The 12,816-nt window shown below is 35.9% G+C and overlaps 1 protein-coding gene across 1 annotated transcript in view; it reads left to right on the top strand.

The window, feature by feature from the left end:
- PHF2 (PHD finger protein 2) overlaps positions 1 to 8,878 on the top strand; it is a 145,186-nt gene extending 136,308 nt beyond the window's left edge. Inside the window, exons 21-22 of the mRNA XM_032209585.1 lie at positions 1,214 to 1,475; positions 5,383 to 8,878. Coding sequence (XP_032065476.1) covers positions 1,214 to 1,475; positions 5,383 to 5,471 — 351 coding nt within the window. The 3' untranslated portion in view covers positions 5,472 to 8,878. The remainder of the gene's footprint in view (positions 1 to 1,213; positions 1,476 to 5,382) is intronic.
- The last annotated feature ends 3,938 nt before the right edge of the window (positions 8,879 to 12,816 follow it).

Genomic DNA, 12,816 nt, shown 5'->3' with positions numbered 1-12,816 from the left:
CTGAAGACAGCTCCTGATCTGCTGCTCCCCTTACCACTCTGCCTCTGTTGCCATTTGGCCCTCCTTTTCTTGCACAGTTCCTCTACCCACTGCTTCTCCAATGAGGCAGCTCACTGCACACACTTATTCTCCAGGTGGCTATCCTAGAAATGGCCTTCTGGGTTGTCTTGTGGCACCTATTAGAGGACTACACATAGGAATGCAAAGTAAACTTCAGATTGCTGAAAAGCTTTGTTCCCAAAGGTAATTTTTTTCCAAAAGGCAACTGGACTATCTTAGGTTTTTTTCCCCTGCTGAATCATTTTTTGAAGTTGTATCAATTGATCTGCACTGAGCATTTATGGACAATAAAGGTGGTGTCCTCTCAGAAACCAGTTCTGCACTTATTTTTGGGGTGATACCATTATTTCACATCACTTCTCAATGAAGTCTATAGCTTTCTGGCTTTGATTTGTTTGTTTTTTTAAAGTGCAGCGGCTGTCTAGCAAGGTATTTCATAATATGCATAACATCTAAAAGCTAAATACTGCATTTTGTTCCTTAATATTTGTCAGTATATTTTCCTGTTTCACAATGGAATATCATGATTTCTCAGAAGTATAAAATTGTTCTAAGCATTAATATATTTTCAGAAACCTTAAAATACTTACAGAGACACAACCCACACAATTCATAGAAAAATTTACACAACAGACAAATATCAGAAGAATATTTTTAGGATCAATACCCATGAATGGTTGTAGAAAAGCAAATTATTGACAAATAATTTGGTGTGAGATTATAAAAGATCAGCTCTTTGTATATATATCTAAAAATTCTCAATTATACCACTTGGTCGGCATTTTCCCCAATGCTCATCACTTTTCTTGCATACATTGTTTGAGTAGGTGTCAGATACAAAGAATCAGGGCCATATTTTACTTTATTTTGTTTAGAAGGTTTATTGTTTAATCCTATACACAAGAATCTAAGTCAACTAAAGTTCAAAGTTAAATTGGCATCAGATAAGTTTCAACAGAATTCAAGAGAGATTGGACTTGGATAGTTTCTGGGAACGTAATGACTCTAGGCTAATGATTTATTTAACTCTGACCCTCAGCTCTAGCTGCTCTTCTCCTATCTCAGGACACTTTCCTTAATGACTATTTATCATTTTTTAAAGCTAATGATTGTTATTTTTCTCTCCCCCTCTCCTTCTCTCATCATGCGAAAGGAGGAACAAAAGGGCAAAAAGAAAAAGAATACCAAAAAGAAACTATCTCCCAACAATGCCAATAAAATCCCTCAGGAAGGCAGCTCTCCTGAACCTCGGCTGGAGTGCCATAGCAGTAGTTTAGCAGACCATGAGTACACAGCTGGTGCCAGCACACTTGGGGTGGCCCAAATGAACAGAGGCCCTCAGCCCATGGCCCCGGGAGTTTTCCTTACACAACGGAGAGCCTCATCATCATCACAGAATAATGCAGCTGCCAAAGGTACTTTCCATAGATTTGTCTCAAGAATGGTGTAAGATTTGGTCAGCCAATCAAAGTTTTTTTGGGTGAGGCTCAAAATTATTTATTTATTCATTTGTGTGTTTGTTTGTTTATTTGTTTATTATTTACCTTTTTATAAAATTGATTGGCCACCCATCTTAACATAGGGTAACTTACATATCTCAACATTTCTTATCCTATTTTATTTTACTTATTTTCTTTAACTTGAAAGCACAATCAAGAAAAAAGAAAAAAATGGAAGACATTTACAAGCAACGTCAAATGAAACAACTTTCAAAGTTGCATTGGATTAATGCTGCATATAAATATGTTTTTCTATCAATGAAGCACTTAAAAACCATTGTTAATATGAAATCCATATTCAGTAATTAACGGAGGCAAGCGATATAATAAGAGTCATCAGAATAAATAATTAACAGTGAATTTCTATCTTATCCAAGATCTCTATTATAAAATTTCATATAGAAAAAGCAGCTTTGAGACAACCATGAGCTGGATGACTGAGAATTTCCATAGACATTTGTAATATTTATAGTAAATAATGTTTATCTTTCATGAATATTCTCATTGTTGCATATTGTCATGCTTAGCTTATGAATCCATTTAATTATACAAACATTGACATGTTTAATTTTTGAGTCGTATTTCCATAATAATTTACTAAGTGTTCTGAATTTTGTGTTACAAGCTTTTCAAATTCAACTTTCTAAATGTTCCACCTTAGTTTTGCAATTTGTTTTGAATTGCACTACTAATCTGAACATATTAAAACCAATGAGGCATTTCTGATCAGTCTAAGGGAGAATCTTGAAATATTTCACCTTTCTTTAGTTAGACATTCATTCACTCAAATTTATATAATTTAGATGCATAAAATTGATTAAAATTTCATCAATCAATACTTTTTAATCAATAATTTTTAAAATTAAATTTCCATGTACCCAATCATTAAAACCCTGGTACTTGCTATAAATATTACTTTTCCAATTCAGATACCTTCCAAGTAGTAATTTGAATCTTAATAATGTGATATGTTCTTCACCTTTGTCTGGAAATTAGTACTTATCTTCAGATATTTTGAGGTTCACCTTCACTAAGCGATGTCTCCATGCCATGCTGAGTGCTACATTCCCATTGGCAATTCTCTTGCAGGAGCATTCATTGAATTCAAAGCACAGAAGAGTTTATTATTGATACCTTTAATACAAGAATCCAGTCAACTAACAGTCAAATCTAAATTGGCATTAAATGAGGCTCAACCGAATTCATGGGAGGCTGGACTTAAGCCTCTTGTGGCAATGCAGTGACTCCAAACTGATGACACGTTTAACTCTGTCTTCTAGTTTAGCCTGCTCTTCTTCTACACAATGACGGAGAAAATAAAGGAAGATGTAGTACCAGAGAAAGTACTAAGAGAGCTAAGATAATTGCATTATTTACACAGTTCATCCTCAGATTAAAAAATACTTGAAGAGAAGTTTAGCTGTTTGTATTTTGTAACTCTTTTCTAATTGAAAGATTTTTCATTCTTAGAAGTGGCAAAGCAAATTTCATTTACCCCCCTCCCCCCAGTGGAATTGGGTAAAAAATGTGGATATCAAGAAAACGTGAGGATCTCTCAAGGCAGCAGTCTCCAACTTCTGCGGCTTGGTGGCCCAGCTGGGGAAGGAGGGAACTGGACCACATGAGTAGCAAGTCAGTGCACATGCACACAGCCTTTGTGCAAGTGGTGGCCTGGCACATGAGCACGCAGCTTGACTAGCATAGGTGGCAGACCGACAAGCACATGCACGTGCACAAATGCTCGTTGGCCCACTGCTTGTGCAAGTTGCACTCGCTGCACCAGCCACTCCCGTGGCCCAATTCCAAATAGACCATGGTTTGGTACTGGGCCGTGGGCCCAGGGTTGGGAACCCCTGTTTTAAAGTGTAACCAAAATCAAAGTACATAAACTTTGAATATAGCTTTCTGATCATTTAGCTGCTGTCCAACACTTTTCATACATATATTATTTGGCAAATCTCAGTTTCTTGCAGTACTCTCAGTAAAGAAATTTGCCAAAAAAATCATGCAGGTAGTATAAACTAGGCGCATCTAATTCTTTGGAATCATGTGGATATTTCAGCTGGAAAAAAAGGCTTTCGCAAGATCCTTTTTTTTCCTGGTGCTGTAAATATTCCAGATATTTGTTCATATATGTTTGGAAAGGTGAACAGATGTGGGACACTACTGAAGAACTAGATGAGTAACAACTGGATTTTACATTTTTCAGAAATGGGGCTTCTCTTAATATTCAATTCTTTATGCTGGCAGCTTTTGAAGAACTCCTGGGTTCATCCTGACACTACAATAGTACTTGAGAAAGCCTAGTTTGAAGCCACCTTCCACATTTATTCTTAATGATCAAATGCTTCCTTTTCTGTTTTTTTTCTTTGACTAGGAATTTTGAGAACTGTTGTTCAAATATATTTGACAGTATTAGTTTGGAGAAGACTTTAGTGTATTTTCAATAGTATGATTGCATACATATGGATTTTGACTAATATAAAACATGAATAATTAGTCTCTGTATTTCTTACTTGTCCTGAAAAATCTATGCGAAATAAATCTTTGGTTTTACAAGTCATTGAGAGTTTATTCACAAAACCCACAGAGATTTTGTTGTAGCTGTTCAGATAAAAAACTTGCACTCATTTTTATCTGAAAATAATTGTTTTTATACCCTACATTGACAATCCAGTACATTGGCACATATGGGGTATTTGTTTTATTATGAGAGAGGCATGAATGGACAAAACAGTGTATATTAAATTATCCACAGAAACACTTAGGAAATGGGTCCCAAGATAGATCAAACTGTAGCCTTTACTTATTCAAGAAGCAGCAATGAAGGGAAGAGGCAGAAGATGTCATAAATGGACAAAACAGTGTATATTAAATTATCCACAGAAACACTTAGGAAATGGGTCCCAAGATAGATCAAACTGTAGCCTTTACTTATTCAAGAAGCAGCAATGAAGGGAAGAGGCAGAAGATGTCATAAAAAGACGTCATAAAGAGAATACTTTTAAAACCTCAATTGAATTGAAGATGACTCAATTTACTACTTGTTATAAAATTTGAATTTTATAACAAATTGTATAACTAAGCACTAATCTGAAAGTACCAGTTTCATAAATCTGTTTCATAAACTAATTTAGGAGAAAACGGAATAACTAAGCAGCTTTTTCTCAACAGATGGAGACACCTTAATGTAGAAGACAATACAATAATAGTTCCTTCTGTGGTGTGTCACTTCTGATAGATCATTTGCACATGCAAAAATTAGAACTGCAGTAATTTAATGATATATGTGCTTCTTAATCCAGAGCATAGAGTCATGCAGTAATATAGAAGATTTGTGAATTATCAGATTAAAATATCACTTCAATTTTGAATTGATTAGGTGGCTGTAGGCAACTGTTCTCTTCATCCTCAGCCTTATGGGGCAGGTAGTGATGCTTAAAGCGTTTAACTTGTGTGAAATTCAGCAGGTTCTGACAGGTTCTGGAGAACTGGAAGCAGAAATTTTAAGTAGTTCGGAGAACTGGCAAATACCACCTCTGGCTGGCCCCAGAGTTTGGAGGGAATTGAGATTTTGCAGTATCCTTCCCCTGCCACGCTCACCAAGCCACGCCCACAAAACCAGTAGTAAAAAAATGCATTTCACTACTGATTTAACTGGATATTAACTGATTTAGTGTTGAAGAGAAATGCAGCTGAATGTTTTATAAATCAATTTTCATTTACATTTGTATCATCCTTTTTGATCTTTAACTTCTAGTTTCTTTTGGTTGCTGCTGCTATTGTTTTCTGGTTTACAGTGTCTCTCTTCTGTTACTTCCAGGGAAACGTACAAAAAAAGGCATGGCTACAGCTAAACAAAGGCTTGGGAAGATTTTGAAAATTCATCGGAATGGGAAACTTCTCCTTTAAAATCCGGTCATAATTGGGACTATCAAAGCTCAGCATATTCTGAGCTGTCACGCTAGCTCTTCAACTCTTGAAGGACTCCAGTAGTATTGTGCAACATCTTAGGGACAATACCAGTTAACTTTTTGCCACCACTTTAATAAATTCTTTTTAACTTTCGGCAGTTAAAACCTGTACAGATACTGCTATAAATATTTTTTAATATAGACGTCCTTTCTCAAATTGCTGAGAGTGACTAGTTAGCAAAAAGTTAATACTCCGAGACACTGAGGATCATTCCAGTTTTAGGAAAGTATCCCTTTAACTTGTTTATAAGTGAGGAAAAAGCTGTTGTTTTTAAGAGTATGCACATTCATTTCAATTATGCTTCTTTTATCAAAGCTGAACCAATTTTAAAGAGGTATCTGGTTAAAAGGCAGAGTTTTTTTTAAAAAGTTTCTCAAATTGACTTGTAGACAAGGGAAAGAAATTTATGCCATGACTATTTGAGATACAACACATGCATGAAACAATATGCATAAAGAAATAATCTAGGTTTCTTTATCTGGCTCACGATAAATATGTTTTATTCAGAAGATAAGTTAAAATTGCACTTCAGCACTGCTAAAACTTTCCCTATAACCAGACATTGGAGAACTATGGATGACTTAATTTATTTTATGTGCAATGCAAGATGATTTTCTAAAAACATTATGGATTAAAAATCCAATTTAATTGGGTAATGATTTGGATATAGGTGCAGTTCTTTGGACATCAAAAGGGTTTTTTAATTAGCTTTGGTTGGTGTTGGTTTGCATCTCTTTTCATTAATAAATTTTGCCACTACCACTGTTTCTTATATATATATATTGTTTTAACTTTGGTCCCATGGTATGTTTTCCACACTCAATGTCTTTGTTCTCATAAGTGAATATCAATGAGTGATAGGAATTAAAGATCAGCAAACAGAAACAACCCTTCGCTCCCTGCTAAGCTCTCACAATTATGTGTAATTGAGTAAAACATTAGAAATCAATTGGTACCTCAAAGTCAAACTCTGAGAACAATGACTCTTGACTGTACTTATATAACATGGTTTACAACCTACAGAGGCTACAGCAAAATCAAATCAATTGTACTACATCATTTTAAACTGTCATTGTTTGCTGTGGCTTCTCATGTTGTGTGAATAGAGCCACCGTGTTTTTTTAAACCATAGTTAATGGATTAATGTGTTTACATAGTCTGAATTTGATGATTTTTTTTTCTCTTTCTCTCTCTCTCACTCTCACCTGTTCCAGTTAAATATTTGTTTACATGACCATGGAAACTGGAAGTATTTCTTTCCCCATGCCCCTATATTTTTTATTCAGCATTGCTGTTTTGAAATTATATCCCCATTAATTTAATTTCATGGTAGGGTGGAATCCACCATTTAACTTGATGATAGCATTGTAGCTTCTGCTTGGATGCTCATAAGGCACTGATAACATGTGATATTGGACAATACGTAGGAAAAGAGATGCCAGGCTCATCCCAAGATACTTTTGTTCTACAAAGTGACAAAGTGTCGGTTTTCTTTGTGCAATCCGAGTGGGTAGCAGGCATATCATCATCATCATCATGAGAGAGGGCTGTAAAGCACTGGTATATAAGTGGTATATAAGTCTAAGTGCTATTAGTATCTTACAAAATGGCATCCTTAGTCAAATATCTCTTTTCTTATTTCTTTGAAGGGACTTTTAATCTCCCTCTATCAGTTCACACTTAAGTTCATGACTGATGATTTACCTCATAAATCACTTACGTTATCTTGAGATGAAACAGATGAAGACAGTGGTTCTTTTTTCACCTCCATTTCCCTGGATCATGGATTAATCCCTGGATCATGTAAGCAAATCAAGCAAAGCTCTTGTCCTGGAACCACTCCCACCCCCACCCAAGCACTTATTTTCTGATTTACAACCAAACCCTTTCCTTGAGCTGCTTATCAGGAGAAAAAGTGCCCCAAACAATATTATTTTCTCTCCATAAAGGAATACACAGAAACTTTTTAGAGCTTATGAATTTAGTAATATAATAGATCAGCTGTTTATATATAAACCTCGGTTGCAAGACCTGTAATGAGTTAGCAAGAATGTGCAGCCCTATCAAGAGAGGTATTCTGACATTCATATCCATTCAAGCACTTCCTTTCAGATACGCTTGTCTGAAGGAACAAGGGCTGTGCTCACCTAAGCGTCAGGCCGGATGAGAGCCGAACTTATGGACAGTTTAACTGGATACTTATTGCTTCTGAACTCTCTTAGTGTTTGGTGTAGAATGCATTATATTTTACATTAAACTAGCTTGTCTGCATATAAACACTTAGAGCACAATCCTATGCATGTTTACTCAGATATCAAACCTGTTGTATTCCATGGAACTTACTCTCATGTGTAGAGTACTGTGTACAGGATTGTAGCCTTAAGGCGTTGCATTTGTTTCTCAGGCAATTCCAGATTTTCATTTATAGATACGTGTCTGAAAGCATATTTTTTCATAGAATCTAGCCTGTAAATAGCTTTTTAAAGTACCTTCTTTTTTATAAGATCGAAGTATCTTTAGACATTTCTTTCTATAGAATAGTTCATTAACCTTTATACAAATTTTTTGCTGAGTATTTTGCCGAGTATTTTAGGTTTCTTGACTCTGAAAGAGATACTCTGTTTTTGTCCTCAATTTAATTCCTTTTACTCCCTTTCTTAATTTTGGCATTGCCTGAAAAACAAGTAAAATGTTGTGCAGCCTTATACAGAATCAAATAATAGTACAAAATTATCTATTTAAGATACAATATGAAGAAGAATCTTCGACTTTATAATACCAGCTCCTTGTCTCAATTCTTGTATTATGAGGGGATACAATTATTTTATTAGCACCTTGTGAAGTGTTTCTGTGTTTTGTGATGATGTAATTTATTAATGTTTGTAGCTTTTTATATTTGTACATTTCTTATGAGCTTTGTTTATATACACATTACCTGGATGTGATGTCCATGAGGAAAAAATAAAACAGCTATAGAAAACAACTGAGGCCTTATTAACTGACCTTTCTAGTTATGGTGAGGGACTGGGTCTGAATTCTTGGCGTCAAAAATGTTAGTTGAATAGGGCCCCAGAGTTAAGCAAGTTTTTTAAAGCTTCCCTAGTATACTGTTATTGTCAGCATTTATATATTATAACGCAGACATCATGCTGGTTTTATTATTATTATGTTTATGTTTATGATTATTATTTTCACAACATGTACATTTCTAAGAAAGTTTATTGTGGCTATCTATTACAGTGTTTTATTTACCAATTCATATCAAATGCTCTTGTATCAAGTCCATGAAATCTAAGTAAACTTAGATCAAAATTTTAAAAGTAAAATATTTCAGGTTTTGTATAGAATTTGTGTTGGTGTGTTTATTTATATACTACATTTAAGTTGTTCTCCACCGTTGTTTGACGAGAATTTCATGCGTTGTTGCTTTCAGAAATGATTTCCTGCCAAAGTATGCCAGTTGTTAAAGGCACATCTTCAGCTTCAAGTCAATATAGCTCAATCAGTTGAGTTCAGTATTGAAATCCTAATAAGATGGATGGTAATCCTTGGTCCCCCAAAATGAAAATGTTCCTGTCCTAGACAACCTCAATAAAGAAACATATATACCAGTTTTTCAATTCACGTATTTTAAAAGCCATTTTTCTTCCTGAACAAGTATAATCATAGTGACTTTTCATTCTTACTGGTTTGTGTGTTATTTAGCCAATGAACTATTCACTTCAATTTCATATTGCAAGCACTGTTTGTGCTTATGTTAGTCTGCCCTTATGCTTAGCTCAGCACAGTCGTGCCTTAGCTGCTGCCCTTTTACTCTGTTCCAACAGTAAGGAATATATGCAGCTTAAGAGTTGAACAGTTAGCTTCTTGGTGTTCTCTATGCTTTATTGCTTTCTGGAACACCTGTTGTTACCTGGCTGGGTAACATCAACAATGCAATGGAGAGTAGGGTTTGTTGGCTATTTGATATATTCCAAGTTAATATATAGCTTGAACTATCAACTTTAACTGGGAAAATATCAAAATTCTAGAGCGGTTTTTCTCAACCTTGGCAACTTTAAAATGTGTGGATTTCAACACCCAGAATTCCTGAACTAGCATGTTGAGAACAAATCCTGAGAATTCCTGGAAGCTTGACATTCAGACAGACTGACCATTAATGGACACATAGAAACAAACAATGTACCATTTAAGAAAAGATGTAACCAGAAGTCATTGAAGGAAACAAATAACCCATCTTCCTTAGCAGCCAACATCCAGATAAGCAGGGGATAGCACCAGCTAAACCTCAAAGAAGAAGCAATGTCCTAATCTATGTACGATCAAGGCAGAAACTGCACCCCAACTAATACTGGTAGGACAACCTTTATATTAACAGCCAGGAAACTCCCATGTGGAGTAGCAAAAAGAAATGCAGTGGTAATGATGCTGTGTTATAAATACAGCAGTCAAAAAACAAGCATCTCTCTCTCATGTAAAGTTTATTTAGGGATCACTAGATGCATATCAGCCTGTAGAGCAGGGGTATCAAACTCACGTCTTCATGGCGGCATCATGTGATGTATCAGGACCCCTCCCCCTTGGCTAAACCAGCTGTGGGCGTGATGCTTCTAGCCCACACACTGAGAGATTAACAGCCCTGCTGTACAGTGTAGGGTGTTTAAACTATACAATAACAACCCTAACAATTATCTATTAATTGGGATGTAAATATCTATATGCACTGTATGTATTTTTATTCAAATTGTAAGAGTAAACAGTACCACAAAAAGTGATATTTAAGAGCTGACATCTTTATATCTCCCATGAGTAGAAGGGACCATGCAATTAGCCTGAGCATTTCCTTGCCTTGGCAATATCAAGGCAAAGTTGTTCTTTCTGTTTGTGAAAAATTGTAAAATGGGGCGGGGGATTTATTTACTATACAGCTTTTTTATATGGCTGCCCAATGTGAGAGTAATTTGACTATAAACACTGTACACACACAAAAAAATCAGTAAAAACAAAGATATTGACTGACTGTTAGAACAATTAATCAATGTAACGACTTGCTTCCAGAAGTTTTGAATGCTCCAACACTGGACGTTTTTAAGAAGATGTTGGCTAACCATTTGTCTGAAGTGTCTCTAGTGTCATTGGATGAAAATGTAAATGACAACATAAAAATAGCAGAGCTGTAAAAATAAAACATGGGATTTACAATAAAGGAGAATATTTGTAGCTCAGGGTTGACATGAGGGGTTCTTGGTGCTGTCTGAGTTTGCTTGTTTTCTTGCAGACGTTTCATTACCCAAACTAGGTAACATCATCAGTGCCAGTAAGGAGTGCTGTTTGCTGTCAGTTTATATTCTGGTGGCTTACCTGTCAGTGTTCTTGGGGGGTGGTCTTGACTGGAGTATTGTTTACTTGATTGTTGATCTGATGTTAACCTTGGTTGCAATCCTATTCCTACTCTTGTCGTCACCTTTATCAACTAACCAGTTTTATTAAAAAGCATCAGCTTTCAAGAGCTGCAGGTCATTTCATCCCCTCCAGAAGTTGTCCGTGCTCTAACACTGAGGGTTTTTAAGAAGAGATTGCACAACCATTTGTCTGAAATGGTATAGGGTTTTCTGCCAGAGCAAGGGGTTGGACTAGAAGACCTCCAAGGTGCCTTTCATCTCTATTATTCTGATCGATTCTGTTAAGATATATGATGTATTTTGTTGCAACCAGAGACTAACATCACTCATCAATGTGCCCAATAGTAGAATAAACCTTAGATCTAAGAGTCTGGCTGGATGCATACTCAGAAACACAAGGATTGAGTGTGAAACCTGTACATGGAGCATGTGGGAAAGATAAGAAAGAACATGTTGCAAAACTGGAAGAATATTTTTCTTGGATATTGAAATGTTTATTCTTGAGCTTTCTGTAACATTTGAGTACCATAGCTTAGCACAAGAACAAATACAAAGGTGAGATGCATTGAAACTAATGGGGGTTATTCTAATTTTACAAGCACAGGGTATATCATTTGTATCCTGATTTTTTTCAATTCTGAAAGCAGTGTCTTATAAAATGCTAAATTATATGATAATCTATCTTACATCCTCCACCTTTGATTCAATTTCTCATAACAATTAGTCTGGAAAGACATTTTCTAAATTCATTGTCTGTGTGCCAACCAGAAGACATTTTTTTAAAAAGAAATGTGTTTACTGCCCACAAGATGGCGCTCTGTTTCTGCGTCAGAGATACCATGCCCTATAGCTATTTTTCATAAAATAAACAAAAAGGATAGTTCTAAAATGGGAACAAAACTTGTTTAATATTCACTCTCCAGATTATTCCAGTAGTAGATATTCTCAAGCCGATGCCCATTTGCAGTGATTAACTGGGTCAGAGAAGTTGTGCCTCTCTTGACCTTATATGTACAGGACCTCTCAGTCCAATCCACAGAAATTCATTCTGTAGCATACCGATTTTAAAACAGTTGGAGCTATTTAAAAAAAAAACACCAATTCCCAAATCCTGAATTTGGCTTGGAAATGGGCTGGCTTCCAATTCAGCTGATGGAAACTTAGGGAACATGATCCCATCAGTCAGATCCAATTACTAATTTTACAGCTGAACTACTTCAAGTTTCTGTATTGTCCCGAAAGGTAGTGCATTATGCAGCTCATTGCAACAATCCAGCTGAGAAGTTATCAAAGTACAAACCGCCTATAGCTTTCCCAGCCCAGAAAGTGTGTACTCACCTAGAATAATAAAAGAAGTCTCCTCCAGGGATTGTGGGGATCCCATGAGAATCCTCAAAAGAATGTCTAGCACCTTCCAAAGTAGGCTGAAGGCCACTTATATGAACACTCTTGAATAATACCTCTCCACCTGCTGTTCAACCCACTGGCTTTCATAACTTTGATCATGTATAGCTTTAGAACACCTATGGCCTATTAGCTGAAAAGGAGGTAAAACTAGGTGGCATTTCCATATGCAGGCCACTGGGCATTCCATACACAGGCCATTGCTTTCCATCTTACTGTTCTATGATTGCAGAAACAAGTATATGCATATACAGATGAACATCACTGCTTGCATTTTACTACTGATTTCTATATTGTAGACTGTTCTGGGAATATAAGCAGAAGTTTGTGTATCTAAATAAATGAGTACTGTTCTTCTCTAATGTGCTACTCTGCTAGATTCAAGGGACTTATCTTAATTAAATGATGTGATTACTGTGCTGGTACATTAAGGCAATGCATACAGGTGGTACTTGTTTAACAAATATTTGTTCACA

Source organism: Thamnophis elegans, chromosome 2, assembly GCF_009769535.1.
Source record: "Thamnophis elegans isolate rThaEle1 chromosome 2, rThaEle1.pri, whole genome shotgun sequence".
Taxonomy (NCBI): Eukaryota; Metazoa; Chordata; class Lepidosauria; order Squamata; family Colubridae; genus Thamnophis; species Thamnophis elegans.
Note: the sequence above shows the minus strand (reverse complement) of the source record. Positions and strands in the feature narration are given on the sequence as shown.